Source organism: Budorcas taxicolor, chromosome 3 (assembly GCF_023091745.1).
Source record: "Budorcas taxicolor isolate Tak-1 chromosome 3, Takin1.1, whole genome shotgun sequence".
Lineage (NCBI taxonomy): Eukaryota > Metazoa > Chordata > Mammalia > Artiodactyla > Bovidae > Budorcas > Budorcas taxicolor.
Genome location: NC_068912.1, coordinates 98,580,317 through 98,599,762, shown reverse-complemented (window position 1 = coordinate 98,599,762; position 19,446 = coordinate 98,580,317). Strand labels below are relative to the sequence as shown.

General features: G+C 54.8%; 1 protein-coding gene across 1 annotated transcript in view; it reads right to left on the bottom strand.

Moving 5' to 3' along the window:
- Positions 1 to 19,446, bottom strand: part of TRABD2B (TraB domain containing 2B) — a 221,386-nt gene that overhangs the window by 5,382 nt on the left and 196,558 nt on the right. The window contains exons 5-6 of the mRNA XM_052637860.1: positions 7,884 to 7,974; positions 3,857 to 4,126 (exon numbers count right to left, since the gene is read on the bottom strand). Of these exons, the coding sequence (XP_052493820.1) occupies positions 3,857 to 4,126; positions 7,884 to 7,974 (361 nt within the window). The remainder of the gene's footprint in view (positions 1 to 3,856; positions 4,127 to 7,883; positions 7,975 to 19,446) is intronic.

The following is a 19,446-nucleotide window of genomic DNA, read 5'->3' as shown; positions in this document are numbered from 1 at the left end:
CCCCTCCCCCAACGCCCAAGCACACACACACCCCAGTGGCCCAGTAGTGGACTGGGAGACAGCAGAGCTGGTGTGACCTACAGAGGACAGCCAAGGCACTAACTGTGCAAAAGGAGAAAACGAGGACTGTCGCAGATCTGACCGATCGGGGCAGTGGCCTGCACAGAGCCTGCGTGGGAATCGACTGCGCCCTGACCTGCCCCCTGCTGGTCACACCACTGCCCTGTTGCCCCCCCATCCAGCTGACAGACGCAGGGGGTTCCCTGACAGCGCTCCACCACGGCTGCTCAACCATCTGCAGACATATGCCCCACCCCTTCCTCGGGTCCCCATAAATCATCCTGCCACGAGCTGCTGCTTCTCTAAACTTCCTTCATCGTGTTTACATTTGGGGTAATGAGGGGCGAGGGGAGGCCAGCCTGCTCCAGGTGGAGTCCTGGTCGGGCTCTTCAGCCCCCTCCTCACTCTTTCCCTGCTTCTCTGACTCATGCACGTGGTCAACAAACGCTCCACGAGGCCTCTGGTGACCCAGAAAAGTCAACCCAGCTCTGATCCCCAGGGCCTCCCAGCCTAGACGCAAGTGAGGAGCTGCTGTCTGTGAGAGCATGCCAGGACAGGGGCACCCGAGGCACCCATGGACGGTGCGGGTGGGGTGAGGATGGGGGCTGTGGGAGCCGGGGCAGGGGGAAGCACAGGGAACACGATGTGGGGAGGAAGGGGAGGAGGAGGGAGACGCTTGTCAGGCAAGGACATCAGGGGCGTCTGCATGGTGCTGGACGACTGTGACTCTCAGCATCTGACAGACCTGGCTGCAGCTTCTGACTCCCTACCTGACTTGAATCCTGAATATTCATTGGAAGGACTGAAGCTAAAACTCCAATACTTTGGCCACTTGATGTGAAGAGCCGACTTCATTAGAAAAGAGCCTGATGCTGGGAAAGACTGAAGGCAGGAGGAGAAGGGGACCACAGAGGATGAGATGGTTGGATGGCATCACCGACCCAATGGACATGAGTTTGAGCAATCTACGGGAGATGGTCAAATAGAGGGAAGTCTGGTGTGCTGCAGTCCATGGGATCACAAAGAGTCGAACATGATTGACCGACTTAACAACAACAACAGCAACAACAACCTGATTTGACACACGGTCTTGGGCAAGTTACCTGACCTCACGGAGTGTCAGTTTCATCCTTAGTCAAGCGAAGCTGACTTCCGGGACTCTTGACAGGATTGGGGGTTGTGATGGATGTAAGCAGCTGGCACAGCAGGAACTCAGCAAATGTCCACTCACACCCATTCCCCCTCAGAGAGAGAAGCAAGGACAAAGGTGGGGGTGGGCCATGCACAGTCCGCTGGGGGGCAGCACACAGCTCAGCCAGGACGCCCCAGGGGTCTCACAGGAGGAGGGCAGAAGCTCTGCATCCAAGTGTACCCGGTGAGGGATGGGCGGCAAGAGAAAGCTCTGAGAATCTCAGGCTTGAGGAGGGAGCTGTGCCGGGGCGTGACTGGGGGCCGGAGACCCGGGGGGACCTCGCTTCAGGATCACGGGTGGAAGATCAGGTCCGGCAGAGGGAATGGAGAGCGGAGGATGGAGCCAGGGGGGTGGACAACTGTTCTGTGCTCAGTCATGTCTGACTGTGCGACCCCATGGACCGTAGCCCACCAGGCTCCTCTATCCGTGGAATTCTCCAGGCAAGACTGGAGTGGGTTGCCATGCCCTCCTCCAGGGGATCTTCCCGACCCAGGGATGGAACTTGGGCCTCCTGCATTGCAGGCAGAGGGGGAAGCAAATTGAGAAAACCCTGAATGGAATGAACGCTCCAAGGAACCCAGTACTGCCAGAAGGGCTGCAATGGACTCCAGGTCCCCTCCAGAGAGGCCTCCTCTGCTTCCTCTTGGAGAATGGCAAACTTGGAAGCTCTACAAGGGTGGGTAGGGTGAGACCCGGGAGTGGCGGGAGCTGGGCCCTTGCATCTAGGTCCTCGGGGACCTCAGCGCTGGCTTCCCTGTAACGCAGAGAAACTTGCAACAAACAGGCTGCCCGTTGGTGGAACTCTTCTTCTCTAATCCAACCACATGGAAGAAAGTTATCCAACCACAGTTTATCTATTGGGACTGAGAAGGGATCCCTCTAGTCAAAGAAAAGCTGTTTTCTTCTCCTGAAACCAGGCTCTGTATTCCAGAGAGACATTTTGTGAAAAGGAAACCGTTTGGAGTCATTTGCTGAAATTTACCTTTCAGACATGGTTAGGAGCTGGGGGTCTGTGGCTGGAGTTGACAGCCCAGCCTCCCTGCTGTCACCCCAAGGGCCAGACCCACTGCTGGCCGTGTCTGGTCACCTGGCAGCTTGATCGGGGCCCAGGGTGAATGGCCTGACTGGGAGGTTTCATGGGCTGCCAGCCACTCCCCGGTGGCTCGTGAGCCCTCTCCAGGGCTGTGGAGCGGCTCTTGGTAATGCTGTGCTCTTGTTCCTGGTTTGAAGGAGGCAGACCACGCCGGCACAGGAGCCAAATGTGTCGAGGCCAATATAACTACAGCAGTGACCCCGCCTTGGGCAGGGCAGGCCCGTGGGACCCCTGAAGAAGCGTGTTTCCCAGTAACCCAAGGCAGGTGCTCTGAAACCAATATAGGCCAAATCAGCAATGGACTCGACTCTTACTGGCTGGAAGGCTCTTTAAGACATTGCACAGGCTGCACGTTAAGGCTGTAGACTGGACTATGTCAGCTTTCTGTCTATGACTCAGAGACCTGGCTGAGGGAGGATCTTGAAGGGAATTCCTGTGCAACCCTGGACAAGCCCCAACCCCAGGCCTTGGTTCACCATTGGTAAACTCAGAGTTGGATCCACGTTTCCCAAAGCTACTCAGAAGACTCTAGCGCACATTCAACAAGCAGCTTTCCGGTTCCAGTGCAGCATGTCCCCATATATCAGGGCCACAATGGGGCCTGGGGTATCATTTAACAAGTACCCAAGGAGATTCTATCTAGGGATGCTGAGGAAAACCCCAGATAATGATCTTTAGGGTCCGGGTGGAGACTCTGAGTCTCCAAGGGCCTGGCACTGGGCACAACGTCCGGCGCTGGGCACACAACCTCCAGCGCTGGGCTACCACGGTGGGCAGGACTCTGCCCGCGCCGGCGGTCATTCCCTGGGACGTCCTGGTTGCTCTGGTGACACTGTTCACCAGATGTGGAGATTTCTGCCCCAAAGTGGAATCTAGGGAGACCACCCAGTGCTGGGCCTGCTGGTGGAGGTTGGAAGGCAGCGTCTTGGTTACAGCAGGAGCTGTGAGCACAGACAGGCCAAGGGATGGCTGCAGGGAGACACGGGCAGAGGACAGAGAAGGACGACTGCAGCACCCGCCCAGCCCTGAACAAGGATATCACAAACCCCTCAGCCCCTCCTCAGAAGGAGCCCACGGCCTTCACCTGCCATCTCTCTGACCCGCTGCAGAGGCTGGCTGCTCAGACCATCCACCCAGGTCTAGGGAACTCACAGCCTTCTGATGTAACCAGCCTGTTCCATTTTCTCCTACTTTCACCTTCTGGCCCCTGGGACAAATGGGGCCTGCTGTGCACCCCAGGTGCCTCCAGGAAAGCTAAGGGCAAAGCAGAGTTTTGTCCACTGCACCTGAAGGGAGCTGCTATTCACTCACCTTTAACTGGAAACTGACAAGTCAGGTGTGCGCATGCTCCGCAAATGAACGGGAGACGAGCCTATTCCGATCGAGCGCCCACCCGCCACGCTTCCTCAGAGCCGGACTCGTGGATAACAGAGCGCGTCCGACCCTGCTGGGTCTGAGGTAGGCTGGCCAGAGAGAGGCCCAGCTCCCGGCAGACCTGTCTCCCAGCTCACCTGTCCTCGATGCGCACCCAGAGGTCACTGAACTGCCGCGGCCGCTGGTGTTTGTTCTGCCGCTTGAGCCACTTCTTCTGCCGTCCAAACTCCTCCAGCTGGCTGAGGCTGTCGGGGAGCAGCAGGTGTGGGGACAGCGCTGGGTCCTCCTCCTCCGGTGGGGCGGTGGGGGGCGCCGATGGGGCCGCGGGCAGGGCAGCAGCTGGGGTCGCTGAGGCGGGGCTCGCCGAGGTCCCCGCGGGTGGAGGTGCAGGGCTCCCGGCGACAGGGCTGGAAAGGGGCAATGGTAGGTGAGGCATGCGTGTTGGAGCCTGTCATTCACGTGTCACAGGGCATACAACTCAGTGGGTGGGTTGTCATGGCAGGAGAAGGTGCCAGGGTGCCCTGCTGAGAGGCACCCAGGAAAACTATTGCCTAGTGTTAGAGAGAGAGCTTTGATTCCTGCTTTCATTTATTGACTCAATGTGTGAAAGTGAAAATTGCTCAGTCGTTTCCAACTCTTTGTGACCCCGTGGACTATACAGTCCATGGAATTCTCCAGGCCAGAATCCTGGAGTGGGTAGCCTTTTCCTTCTCCAGGGGATCTTCCCAACCCAGGGATTGAACCCAGGTCTCCCGCATTGCAGGGAGATTCTTTACCAGCTGAGCCACAAGGGAAGCCCAATATTGATACAATAAATATTTATTAAGCATCTACCTTGCACCACGAACTTTCTAGGCAGTGAATGTCAATAGTGACCAAAATAGGCAAAGGCCCTGCCTTATTCGCGCTAATATTCTAAAGCAGGAGACAGAGAGGAAAATGTGCATGATGTCAGACAGTGGTAATTGCTGAGGAAAAAATAAAGCAGAGTCACGAGGGACAGTGTGGGCCATGGGAGGGGGCTGGCAGGGAGGACAGTTTGGTCCCTGTTGGTGACATTTGAGCCCAGACTAGTAGGAGTGAGCCCTGAGTGGGCATCTGGATCTGTATCCGACCTTGGTCAAGGTCTTGTTCACTCAGCAGCTCTGGCTGAGGGGCCTGAGGCGAGTTGCCTAACTCGTAATGTGGTGTACCTGTCTCCCACTCTGAAAAATGGGGATATTACAGCCAGTGCCTCATAGCTGCATCACGACGGTTTTGTGAGTTAACAAAGGCAAAGCACTCAGAAATGGTGCCTGGCAAATAGCGGCTGAAACATTCTAGTAATTAACATCCTTAAATATGAAATACTAACATTGCTGCTGTGTCATTTGTCTAACACGCGTCTCCTGAGCTCCTTTTCAGGGGAGGCAGGACAGCTTGGAGCAGGTTAGAGCTCAAGCTGTCCTGGGCTCTAAGGTGGGTTCAGTTCCCGGCTCTGCACCTTCCAGGCTGTGTACCTAAGGACAGGGACACAAGCGTCTAAGCAGCTGCTGGCTATAAGCGGAAGTTAGTCACTTCATAGGGTTGTCATGAAGATGAGAGATGAGGTCTTAACATAGTGCCTGGCACAGATCTGGCCTCTCTTTAATGTCGCCCACAAGGGAATGGAGCTGGCTGCAGCAGGCACTGACGTGCAATTAAGCGTGTGGTGTGGAATCCATATTCCATACAGTGGTGCACAGACACCCTTCAGCCTGGAAACACCCTCCAGTCCTCTCTCTTTTATTCTTTCCTCCCTGTGGTCTACATGGAATTCCTGCTGGGGACATCTGACACGGGGAATGTTGGGCATGGTCCCAAGAATTGTAAAGGTGAGGTGGTGCCCAAGGGAGTCTGTCCCCCGACTCCATTCCACATGCATGAAAGGGGTGAGGGATTTCTCTCTCCTTGAAGGACAGAAGGCCATCAGCTAAGCCTGTCCTCCCCCAGCCCCCATGGCAACCCCAGATTCCCAGGGTCCAGGAGATGCCGCAGCTGCTGGGAAGATAATTCAAAACAGGCAGACAAAAAGATGGATCCAGGAAGCACCTGTGGTCGATGATGGCTTTTATTGTTGGGGCCTCCTCGGCATCCCCGCCCCCTCACCCCACCCGCAGGATTTCAGCAGAGCCTCCGGCTGAGAGCGGGCCAGGGTCCATGGGGGCATCCCCCCACTACTGCCTGGGCTCTGAGATGAATAGGAGCTGAGGCAGCATTGCTCAGCTGCCCGCCCCCCTGCCCTGTTGGGACAGACACAATGAGCTTTGAGGTGAAGGTCCTTGGGGCCTGTGGGGAGGGGGAGCTTGAGGAGGGCCTTGTTCCTGAGGCTACCTTGGGTCCCTTACCCTTCAAGCACACGCCTACCCTTGACCCAGTACAGACTGATTTGTGCTGGGCTCAAATAGTCAGGAAGAGCAATCTGGTCAGGCTGACTCAGAAGATAGAAGGGGGAGGAGTCCAAGGTTTGTAAGTTCCTCCAGAAGTGCCATGGAGACAGGAGGGCATGGGCCTGGAGCTGGGAGACTAGACGTTCCAGGCTTCAGGCCCATCTTTGCAGAGTGAAGAGCAAGGCTACAGTCATTTCCGAGCACCTCCCACCCCTGAGCCTCACCCCCAGCGCTTGAGGGAGGGTTGTGGTGAAGACCTCAGGAAGGCCCTAGAGCCAGACTTCCACTGAAACGAGCTCTGTTTCAGCCGGGGACTGAACCCCCGTTAGAGCCCAGGACAGCTTGAGCGCTAACCTGCTCCAAGCTGTCCTGCCTCCCCTGAAAAGGTGCTCAGGAGACGCGTGTTAGACAAATGACACAGCAGCAATGTTAATGTTTCATATTTAAGGATGTTAATTACTAGAATGTTTCAGCCGCTATTTGCCAAGCACCATTTCTGAGTGCTTTGCCTTTGTTAACTCACACAGCCGGCAAGCGGCTTCACCTCTCTGGGCCTCGGGTGCCTCAATTTTAAGGTGGGGATACTCATTGTTCCTGCCTCACGGGGTTGTCGTTAGGATTTGATAAGCTAAAAGCACTTAGAACCCAGTACACAGTGAGTAGTCAATAAACATCAGCAATGATTATTCAGGGCTTCCCAGGTGGCGCTAGTGGTAAAGAACTGACCTGCCAATGCAGGAGACATAAGAGATGCGGGTTCGATCCCTGGGTCGGGAAGATCCCTGGAGGAGGGCATGGCAACCCACTCCAGTATTCTTGCCTGGAGAATCCCATGGACAGAGGGGCCTGGTTACAGTCCACTCGGCCTCAGAGAATCGGACACAAGTGAAGCAGCTTAGCACACACGCACACATGATTATTCAAGCTTCTTTTGGACTCTGGGTTCATCAGGGACAAGGGCCTAAATTGCTCTGACCATCGCTGTGAGGAAGGCTCCTGCTCAGGTTGGCCTGGTTTGGGATTCTGTCATTGTCTTCCAGGGCCGCCCAGCATGCGCTGACGCCTCTCCATGCCCAGCCTGTTGCTGGCACTGTGGACCACAGGTAAACCCAGCTGGCCTCTTCCCTTCCTCGGCTTCCAGCTTAGAGGGAGACAGGAAACCCCGCAGGAAGAGAGGATGGCCTCTATCTGGCTCTTTGGGCTGAGTGAGTGTGCCCTGGCAGGAAAGTCAGGGGTGAGAGACCCAGCCAAGAGACAGCAACAGGCAGGTATAGTCAGAGGAGGTGATGAAGACAAGGTTTGGGTGGGGCTGAGACTCAGGGCAGAGGCCTGGCCCTGCCTGTTGTCATTATGGCCTCATCTTGATTCAAGGCCTGGGCATCCACCAGGTCTTCTAGGCAGCAACCCAGAAGTCCTACGGAGTCCGTGCACCCCACCAATCACCAGTCTCTAAATCTTGAACATCTCTCAAGACAGTGCTCTGCCCATTCCCACCTCCACTCTTCCCCACCGTCCTGACCTCCTGCCAGGATTACCCACCAGCCTCCTCCCGGTCTCCCCACCTCCAGCCTAGCTCCCACTCTTGGGTGCCTGCTGAAGGCCGGTCCCTAGGAGGCCCCAGAGGGAGACTTTGCCCTCCAGGCCTGAGCAGGAAGGCAGGGTATGGCCCTCTGTGCAGCACGTGGTCAGGCATGGCCTGTGGACCAGCAGCAGTGGGCCAGCCAGTCCCCCGCCCCCAGAGGCCCTGGCTGCTTACCTATGGATGGTCTGCCCTGCAGGCGTGTGCTCCACCTCCAGCCCTGCCTGCCGAAGGACATCGATGACTGTGTTGTTCCCCAGAAAGTGACCTGGAACACAAGAGACGAAGTGGGCTCAGCCACATACCAGGTCACTGGTGATTGGAGACAGCCCCAGGCTGACGGCCTAGGCCAAAGTCAAGGGCTAGACTCCCTGAAAGGCAGTGTGGTGTAGCTGGAAGATGGGCCAGTGCCGCCCTGCCTGGATCCAAACCCCGACTCTGTTGCTCATCCGTTGTACCGCCCTGTGCCTCAGTTTTCCCATCTGTACAGTGGTAACAACTGTACTAGCAGCCTCGAGGATTGTTGTAAGGACTCCAGGAACACTGGCTGGCATGCAGTAAAGGCTCACCGAGTTTCCTGTTGCATCACTGTCCCCCGCACCATCGAGCTGACCCCAGCTGTGGACTGTCCCGGCAGGGACAGCTTGCAGGAGTCACACAAGGACCAGCTCTGAGAAAACCTCCTCCAACAGGCCTCAAGGTCCAACAGGTTTATGGCTCAGCTTTGTCAGTTCCACCAGCAACTCAAGTCTCCCTTCCTCGCAGGGAAATGGAGGCGGGGTTCTGTGTGTGCATGTCTGTCTCCTCACTAGGCTCCAAGAGGCAGGGACCATGTGGCCACTGACCCCACATGCTCAGTACGCGTTGTCTGGACCTAAGACTTCGAAGATTCGTTTGTTCACCATTTATCCACACACTGCGACCCAGGCCCTGGGGTGGTCCCTGAAGACTCACTGAGGTGTAAGATTCTGGGGAAGGAGAAAGTAGTAGGATTCTGTGTGTTGGGAGACAGGCTTCCCAGGTGGCAACAGTGGTAAGGAACCCACCTCCCAGTGCAGGCGACAGGAGAGAGACGGGTTCAATCCCTGGGTCAGGAAGATTCCCTTAAGGAGGGCATGGCAACCCACTCCAGTATTCTTGCCTGGAGAATTCCATGGACAGAGGAGCCTGGTGGGCTACGGTCCATAAGGTCTCAAATCCCCATAGAAAAGAAATGCGAAAAAGCAAAATGGCTGTCTGGGGAGGCCTTACAAACAGCTGTGAAAAGAAGAGAGGCGAAAAGCAAAGGAGAAAAGGAAAGATATAAGCATCTGAATGCAGAGTTCCAGAGAATAGCAAGAAGAGATAAGAAAGCCTTCTTCAGCGATCAATGCAAAGAAATAGAGGAAAACAACAGAATGGGAAAGACTAGAGATCTCTTCAAGAAAATTAGAGATACCAAGGGAACATTTCATGCAAAGATGGGCTCGATAAAGGACAGAAATGGTCTGGACCTAACAGAAGCAGAAGATATTAAGAAGAGGTGGCAAGAATACACAGAAGAACTGTACAAAAAAGATCTTCACGACCCAGATAATCATGATGGTGTGATCACTCACCTAGAGCCAGACATCCTGGAATGTGAAGTCAAGTCAGCCTTAGAAAGCATCACTACGAACAAAGCTAGTGGAGGTGATGGAATTCCAGTTGAGCTGTTTCAAATCCTGAAAGATGATGCTGTGAAACTGCTGCACTCAATATGCCAGCAAATTTGGAAAACTCAGCAGTGGCCACAGGACTGGAAAAGGTCAGTTTTCATTCCAATCCCAAAGAAAGGCAATGCCAAAGAATGCTCAAACTACCACACAATTGCACTCATCTCACATGCTAGTAAAGTAATGCTCAAAATTCTCCAAGCCAGACTTCAGCAATACGTGAACCGTGAACTTCTTGATGTTTAAGCTGGTTTTAGAAAAGGCAGAGGGACCAGAGATCAAATTGCCAACATCCGCTGGATCACGGAAAAAGTAAGAGAGTTCCAGAAAAACATCTATTTCTGCTTTATTGACTATGCCAAAGCCTTTGACTATGTGGATCACAATAAACTGTGGAAAATTCTGAAAGAGATGGGAATACCAGAGCACCTGACCTGCCTCTTGAGAAATGTGTATGCAGGTCAGGAAGCAACAGTTAGAACTGGACATGGAACAACAGACTGGTTCCAAATAGGAAAAGGAGTATGTCAAGGCTGTATAGTGTCGCCCTGCTTATTCAACTTATATGCAGAGTACATCATGAGAAACGCTGGACTGGAAGAAACACAAGCTGGATTCAAGATTGCCAGGAGAAATATCAATAACCTCAGATATGCAGATGACACCACCCTTACGGCAGAAAGTGAAGAGGAGCTAAAAAGCCTCTTGATGAAAGTGAAAGAGGAGAGTGAAAAAGTTGGCTTAAAACTCAACATTCAGAAAACGAAGATCATGGCATCTGGTCCCATCACTTCATGAGAAATAGATGGGGAAACAGTGGAAACAGTGTCAGACTTTTTTTGGGGCTCCAAAATCACTGCAGATGGTGATCGCAGCCATGAAATTAAAAGACGCTTACTCCTTGGAAGAAAACTTATGAGCAACCTAGATAGCATATTCAAAAGCAGAGACATTACTTTGCCAACAAAGGTCCATCTAGTCAAGGCTATGGTTTTCCCAGTAGTCATGTATGGATGTGAGAGCTGGACTGTGAAGATGGCTGAGCGCCAAAGAATTGATGCTTTTGAAGTGTGGTGTTGGAGAAGACTCTTGAGAGTCCCTTGGACTGCAAGGAGATCCAACCAGTCCATTCTGAAGGAGATCAGTCCTGGGTGTTCTTTGGAAGGAATGATGCTAAAGCTGAAACTCCAGTACTTTGGCCACCTCATGCAAAGAGTTGACTATTTGGAAAAGACTGTGATGCTGGGAGGGATTGGGGGCAGGAGAAGAAGGGGACGACAGAGGATGAGATGGCTGGATGGCATCACTGACATGATGGAGGTGAGTCTGGGTGAACTCTGAGAGTTGGTGATGGACAGGGAGGCCTGGCGTGCTGCGATTCATGGGGTCACAAGGAGTGAGTGACTGAACTGAACTGAACTGAACTCATGTGTGTTGGAAGGGGAGGGGGCTGGTCTCCATCTCACCCTCCACCCACTAACCATTCCTCCAACAGACTTTTATGACACACTTGCTGTGACCAGCCCCAGAGTAGACCCTGAGAACACAGAAGTGAATCATTTGACCCACTGCCCCAGATGAGACCAGGTTTGGCCCTCGGGCGGGATGCAGTTTTGAGGTCTGGGAATACGGTGGAGGCTCTCCCAGGTTCCAGTTAGGGAGGCTCCTCGAGAGGCCAGTCCCTGCTGGGAGTTGGCCCCTCCTCCGAGCTGGACCTCAGTCTCCCCACTGTTCAATGTAGGCAGAGAGGTGGTGGCCCTGCACCCTCCCAGCCCGAGTCCTGCCTGCAGCCCCACACCCGAGGGCACTTCGCGCCTCTCCTGTTCACCATTCACCCCAGAACCTGAGGGAAAGTTCTTGCACTATCACTCTAATTGCCTGCAGTGGATGGTGGCAGGTGGGGAGCTGGGAGGTCAGCATGTTGACAGCCCCAGGGAGATCTAGCAGCAAGCACAGGAGGTGGACAGGCTGTTGGGGAACGGAGGGAGGGCGGTTGGGACTGCACAGTAGCTGGATGGGGAAGTGGGGCGGTGAACCCGGAAGCATCCCCCGCCAGCCAGGCCTATACACCTCTGGGCTGGCTTCAAGATGCCCCAGCAAGTCCCCCACCTGACAGTCTCCCTCTCGGTGACCTGCCACAGTCCCTGACATCCCACCTCTGGGTCACTGTGAACCACAGGTCTGGGAACGACAGTCTTTGATGGAAGCCCCCACACTCACTCTGGGGCCCTGGGCAAGCCCCTTACACCTGGACACTCTCGGGCTCTCTGTGGAGAGGGAGGGGCTGGGCTGCACCACAGGCTCCCCTGGCTGCCATGCTCAGGGGGGCTCCGGAGACCCCTATGAAATTGTGCTCTCCCTCCCTCCTCTTCTCTACTTATTCATTGCATTTATCTGACAAACACCGAGTGAGTGTATTTCCAGAGCTGGATGGCGGTGAACAGGGAGGGACCTGTTCAAGACACTCATGGTTTTGAGAATGGAGGTCCTTTGATCCGGGGTATGCACGATGCTAAGGAGATCAGCCCTGGGATTTCTTTGGAAGGAATGATGCTAAAGTTGAAACTCCAGTACTTTGGCCACCTCATGCGAAGAGTTGACTCCCTGGAAAAGACCCTGATGCTGGGAGGGATTGGGGGCAGGAGGAGAAGGGGACGACAGAGGATGAGATGGCTGGATGGCATCACTGACTCGATGGGCGTGAGTCTGAGTGAACTCCGGGAGTTGGTGATGGACAGGGAGGCCTGGCGAGCTGCGATTCATGGGGTCGCAAGGAGTCGGACACGACTGAGTGACTGAACTGAACTGAACTGAAGGGAAGCACAGGAGGTGGTGTGGGCACTCGGGAGGGCTCTAATTCAACCTGGGGGCAGGGCAGACTTCCTGGAGGAGGCATCGCTAGCAGAGGGATGGGATCAGAGTTAGCTAGGTGAGGATGAGAGTGGGGCAGCGGCGGGATGTTCCAGGCAGGGGTGAGGGCCTGTGCAAAGCCTAGGAGGTCAGTGAGGCTCATCTGACCCAGTGAGCCCTGGCCCAGTGTTAGAGAGGGTGGAACACAAGATTCTGCCAAGGCTCCTCTATGAGTCTCCCCTATGTGATCCCAGGCGATCGGCTGCCGCCTGCCTCAGTTTCCCTGTATGTCAGCTGGGCCTGGATCCCTTCTCATGGGGGCTATAATAAAGCCCTAAGAGACAGGAGGAGTGAACATCCTCTGGAAAAGCCCAGCGTGCACCTTAGAGCGAGGGACTGAGCCAGTCCTGGCCTGGGACCACCGAGTTGACCCACCCTCGCCTGCCCCCAAGCGTGGTTGGGCTGGAGGGGCACCAGGTGTGGCAGCCTCCAGCACATAGGTTGCAGGAACCTCCTACCCGCAGCTCTTGGAAGGCACTCCTGGCAGCAGAGGCCGTTCCTTCCCTGCATCCATGGAGACCCATTTAGAGACAGGGGCCTCTGGGCCCAGCAGTGGTCCACACAGGAGACAAGAGCCACAGGGAAAGCAGGGCACCCCAGGCTGCATCGGAGCAGATGGCCGTGTGGCCGCTCTGAAAGGGGCGTTCCTGGAGCTGGCAGAGGGGGCATTCAGAGGGGCCCAAGCCTTACGGGACACTGGCTGGGCCCTGAGCGCTGCCTGGCAACATTTCAGTGTCTGGCCTGCGTCCTGTCTGCTCCCTCAACCTCGGTAGTTCCAGACCCTTACTGTGCATGGTAAGGCCCCAACAGAAGACTTCAGATACTTCGAGAAGCAGGAAGCGATCAGCAACGATTTTTTCCCCCAAATTCCTATAAGCCTTACAGGCCTTTACCTCCTTCCCTCCAGAGTGGAGGGCAGCGGCGGGGGGGGTCTGCCCCCTGCAAGGGGCAGCTCCTGCAGGAGGCCCGCCTCCTATGGTGTTCCTGCCCCAGGACGGTCCGGCGGAAGCCCTCGCTCCTGACCGCAAGTTCCCATCGCCACTCCCTCCCTCGCCCTCTTTGAGGCTTGGTGTCACAGGACACCGCAGCACCATTCTGTCCTGTTTTCTTCCCGGCTCTCACTGCTCCCTCTCTGTCCCCTCAGTGGGTTCCTCTTTCCCTTGCCTGATAAATGTGGGTGCCCCTGTGAACGCCGTCCATGGCCTTCTTTTCTTCTCACTCTATTCACAATCCAGGGAATGTGAATGCATCCATTCATATGGTTTCAGTGACCACAGTGCCGTCACTGAACTGTCACTGACCACAGCTGCTATTCAGGACCCACTGTCCTAGCCTGGACCCATTTGTCCAGTGGCCTCCCAAGCATCCCCCACCCAACATCCCCCAGAGCCTCACCCTCCCCTCCTGGGTGTGTCTCAGCTGAGCTCTGCTACCCTTGTCAGACGGACCCATCTTTGCTCTTCCTTCTCTCTCCTCATCCTCGTCCCATCAGTCACCAGAGTTCCCCAAATCCCTCTGAACCGTGCTCAGCCCTGGCCCAGGTCACCACCAACTTCTGCCAGAATCACTGCGTGTCGCATCCTCCCCACTCGCTCCAGTTCACTCTTCACCACGGCTGGAATGAGCTCCTCACACCTCAGAGCTGCCTCTGTCAGAACGAGTTCCCAACATGCCACTGGAGTGGAGACCCAGAGCTTTGAGAAGGCAAGGGGCCAGGCCTGATCTTTGCCCCCAAGGCTAAGGTCAAATCTGGCACATGGTGGTGGCTTCACGAATGTTTGCTGAGTGGGTGACTGACAGGATCTATTAGTTTATATCTTTTCCATGGTCTCATCTTTTCTCCAGGAGACCTGAGCTCGAGGGCCCCTCACCCTGTAGCCCTGGCCCGACCCCTTGGTGAGGCTCCCCACAGATTCCATCGATCCTGGGAGCCTGGCCCTCAGAACAGCCCCAGTCAGGGCCTGGGGCACGCTGGCCCAGGGGTTGGTAGACAGGGTTTGGGCTTGCCTCCAAGGTCACAAATCCTGAAAAAGGTACCACACCCACCCTGGAACCTGCAGGGAAGGTGTGGACAGTTTCCAAAGGGGCCCCTCGGTGTCGGAACTTAGCCTGCTCGGCTTGCCCAGGCTCCCGGGGTCTCCTGGCCACCGCTCAGCAGCTGACGGCTGCTCCCCGGCCAGCTCTCTGCAGGAAGGCACGTCCCATTTCATTTACTGAGGCTGCGTGAACCAGGAGAGGAGGGTGGCGAGGGGGTGGGGCACACAGAGCCACTGAGACAGAGTGAGGTAGAGGGACACACGGAGAGAGGCAGAGAGAGGAGAAACACTCGCGACCCACAGGGGAGGGGAGAGCTCCAGAACACAAGGAGACTGAGAGGAGAAGAGGTGGGGTGACAGGGGCTGGGATGCAGGCCACAGCTGAGACTCAGAGACAACAGCAGGGAGAGAAGGAAAAGCAGAGATGCCGTGACAGCAAGAAAGAGATCCAAAGAGAGACAGGAGGAGAGAAGGGAGAGAGAGAAGAGAAGAAAAGGAGAATCCAGCAATGAAAGAGAGAAGAGAAGAAAAGAGAATCCAGCAATGAAAACAAAGGGCATGAAGGAGAGACCAACACACTGAGAGCATCAGGGAAGGCTTCCTGGAGGAAGAGCCCTGGAAGGGGAGGATTCAAATAGATATATGGGCTTGGGCAGGAGGGACAGGCAAGAGAAGGAACAAGGGCCTGGAGGAGGATTATAGGTTTGACAAATGGTGGGCTGGTTTGGTCCCCTGACCCCACAAGCCAGAGCATCACTTACAAGACATCATATACAGTCAGGGAAGGGGTCTGGCTCTGAGCAGGCAGAGCCCCACAATGTTTTAGTGCAGAGACAAAGTTTCCCCTTCTTTACGCAGGCCTATGCCAGGGTACAAAGCTCAGTGAGCAGAGCATAGGCTGGGTCTAGTCCCTATCCCAGGCTTTCCTGGTGGCTCAGTGGCAAAGAACCCTCCTGCCAATGAAGGGGAGACTCGGGTTTGATCCCTGGGTCAGGAAGATCCCCTGGAGAAGGATCTGGCAACTCACTCTAGCATTCTTGCCTGAAAAAGTCCCAGGGACAGAGGAGCCTGGTAGGCTACCGTCCATGGGGTTGCAAAGAGTGGGACAAGGCATTAGTGACTAAACAATAAGTCCCTACCCATCAGCTGGGCACAGTCTGACAGCTCCCATTAATCCTCTGAGACAAAAGACAGGGTAGGACAGACCTAATAATCCTGTCCTGAGGTTAGGACAGACCACCTGTCTCAACAGTCAACCAGCTATGTGATCTCAGACAGTTGCCTTCCCTTCTCTAAGTCTCAGTTTTCCTGCAAAGGAATCTCTCACCTTCATGATTCTATCATGTGATTACTTGAACATAACCTCCTCCTCAGTGAGTCTCCTGGGCCACAATAATTTTCAAACATTAATTCATTCCATCTTTGCAGCAGCCTTTCCAGGTACTCCTAGTTTACAGATGAGGGAACTGGACCTCAGCAAGGGGACGAGGCCTGCTCAAGGTCACACAGCCAGCAAAGGCAAAGCTTGGACCTCCATCCAGAGATGTCCTAGCTCGCTGCATGGGCAGTACACCCACTCTGAAGTGCCAGTGGCTATGAGGGATCCCGAGCTCATGTTTTGGGGTCAGGGCATCATCAGAAACATGTGTCCCTTGCCGGGATCACCAGATCGGAGAGGAAAGCGTGTGAGTGTTCAGTGCAAAGAATGCTCCAATTAACAGGGTAATTTTAAGACAGTGTTGGGGGGCCCGGCGGAGGGGAGGAGGGGGAACCAGATGTTCCCACAAAGGCTCCAGAGTAACATGGGCTCCCCTCGGCCAGCACACATGTTTTCTCTCCAGTGAGTCCAACGGGTTTCCAGTTTTCTCTTCCTAGAAGAGGGAGTCCAAGCCCATATTTATGTTCTGTCTGAAATTAATGCAAGGGGAACTTTTAAGTGCTAATCCGGCTGCCAGAATCAGTTGCTGGGTATCAAGCAATGGCAGTGTTTGTTTTCCTGAGGAAGTGTGGCAGGAAGGCTAGACGGATGAACCTGGGGGTGGACGGACAATGAGGGATACCCTGGGGCTTTGAATCTCCCAAGGAGGGTCCACCTGGGAAACTGGCAGTGCTGAGCTTTCTTTCTCCAGCTCTGCTGGCCAGGCAGGGCTGGACTGGGGCCTTGTCAGTCCCGTGAGGATGGAGACGATGTCTCCCTGTACCCAGTTTTGTGCCAGGAGCTGAGGCACATGGTCCCCACCCTGGAGGGCATCACGGTGCAGAGGGGAGATGGGCACACAATCACAGGACAGAGTGAGCCAGGCGGAGGCAGAGGGGTGCCAGGGGCTACGGGGCCGAAGAGGAAGGGACAGGATGCAGCCTGGGGGAGGGGCCGGCCTCCTGCTTGGGCCCCACTCTCGGCCCATGGTGAGGATGCAAGCCCGGGGTTTTCTGATGGACCTGCACCCTCAGGACCTGAAGCCTCAGGGTTTCCTCCGCCAGCCTTCACTGGGTCTTCCTACAGGTCAGGCACGTGCTGGACTGGGGGACCCTGAGGTAGGTCAGATGTTCCTGCCTTCCCCTCCTGGGGTCTGACAGCGCCCCAGGTCCAGGCAGACTGTGCAGAGCGACTGGAAATCAGCAGGAGGTGCTGTGGAGAGAGCTGCGGAGATGGACCCTGTGATGGGCTCTGTGAACTGCAGGGGGCAGTGCCCAGCTCGGGGCACCCTGCATCATGGTTACTGCTCTTTTCAACATCCAGAGGCTCCTTTCCTAGAATGGAGCACCCAGCACCCCAGGAGAGCACCCTGTTGGCCAACACGTGGGCAGGGACACTTCCCGAGCTTCACTGTCCCTTGGAGCTGAGACTGGCCATGGGGGTCTCTCTCCAGGGTCCCAGCTGGGTCCTCAGGGGCCACCGAGCACTTCAGCCCTCGGATAGCCCTGCTCTCCCCTGGAGGAAGTCCTGTTTCCGGGGGCCTCTGGGCTTTGAAATAATACTGAGGAGGCAAGAGCTCATGAGTGCTGAGTGATGGCACTGTACCATGTTTTGAGACCACATGTGCTGCCCAGCGATGCCAGGCTCCTCTTAGATGGACTCTGAGGGTCAAGAGAAGCCAAGTACCTGGTCTATCCAGGCTCCTTCCTATGAGGAGAGGCACTGGGCTCCTCATGCAGGCAGTCTGAGTCTGAAGCCCAGACACTTTCTTCTCTCCCTGCCTTCCCCACATGTCCAGCAGGAGTGCTGAGCCCGAAGCTGACATTTGGGCCCCCTGGCTCACAGACAGAGCTCCAGCCTAGTCCAGAGCGCAGTTAGGTTGGCTCCAGTTAGGGACGAGCTAGCAGATGGGATGTTCGAACTGGCTGGATGCTCTGGGCTGAAACAGGAAGGGTGACTCTGGCCAAGGACTGCAGGCTAGAGCAAGCATGCCAGCTGCCAGATGTGTATATGGTGGGGGAGCAGGGCCCTTTGAAACACCGTCGGAAATTCTGAAACGCTTCTGGATGCTGTGTGGCCTCATGTTCCAAGGTGGAGTATGGCAGGTGATTGGCGTTTGCCTGGGAGAGGAGAAAAGTGGCTGGGCGTGTGCTGTTTGCTGGGCCCCTTGTTTCCAAGGTCCCCAGGGCCCTGCGTGAGCTGTGTGTGCTCTTCTGGGCTTGGCTATGAGCGCTGAGGGGTTTTGTTCCTGAGGCACCCAAGTGGACAACCAGTGGGGGAAGCAGGTGGGTATGGGCCTTGCCCTGAGGACTGTGGGGATGAACTGGAAGAGGAACTGGAAGGCAGCTGAACCCGCATCAGGGAAATTTCAACCAGCCAGTTCACACCTCCTCCAGGAAGCCTTCTCTGACTTACCTTCCCTCCTAGAAGAGTAGATGATAAATGTGCTCAGCATGAACAGAGTTGTGTTAGGAAATCCTGTGGGACTGGGGGAATCCCAAAGCGGAGGTCCAGGCAGGAAAGGGGAAGGGCGTTCTCAGGTGAACAGAGTAGCAGCTAAATGACTTTTTGGTGGAGTCTGCCTGTCAGGAAGAATGGCCTAGTCATTGTTGACCACTGTTTCACTCAGTTCTAAGATTCTTGCTCTACTTATCTGTACCTCGATTTATCTACCCACCAAAGGGAATAATCAATATCAGTTCGTCTCCCTCTGAGAGGCACTGAGGACATGAGAGTCACATGACCCGATGGATATGGGTGTTCTTCAAGCAGGATGGCACCCACTCTCTAAGGAGCAACAGCTGCTGTTATTAATTTTAAATGTTACCGGTGTGCAGCGTGTTGGATTTCTGTCTCTCCCTTCCTCAAGCCCAAGCCTTCATTATGAATCAACTTCTGTGTCTCGGCCCCATCGGTGTGTCTCTGGTTATGGGTCTGCTTCAGCTGGGGTGTGAGAGAGGCTGGAGGCTGGATGTGTGTGTGCTTGGGGTAACAGATACAGCACCTCTGTCTCTGGTGCTCCCACAACCTGGCTTTAGACTCTTCAAATCCTGCTTTAGATTTGAAGAAGCAGAAGCTTGGACTTCTGCTTCCTGTGGTAGGGGACAGGTGGCAACAGGCCCACGTGGAGGGATTTCCAGGCCCTGGAGGGCTCTTAGCTCCATCCTCCTTCCAAAGAATTCAAGAGTGATTGACAAAAACTCTGTGAGAGGGTTAGAATGCTATGATGATGGAAGGCTGGGATATCAGAACCACATAATCTTAGAACAACAGGCTGTTAGGGTCCAAGGAATTTGGAAAGTCAGAAGTTAGAATTATATTCAAATTGTTGCATGCTAGGGTCACAGGATATATGATAACCACTGGCTGTCAGAATTCACAGTGAACAGGCCCTGCAGGTTAACTGGTCTACCCTTGAGTTTGGCTCGTGTCTCCAGCCCAGCTCTGCCAGCCAGCCCCTACATTATGCGCTCTGTTTCAGATTCTATCTTAAGAAATGGTGGGTGAGGGGGAAAAACAATACAGTTACCAACTTTCCATTTTGCTGAGGAGGGCCTTGAAAGCCCCATTTGTCTCATATCACCATCGTTTTTTTTTAAGCAAAAGATGTTTATCTTCAAACACAGTAGAAAGATGATTTCAGAATATAAGATAAGCTTATAAACTGAATTTTTCATTAATAA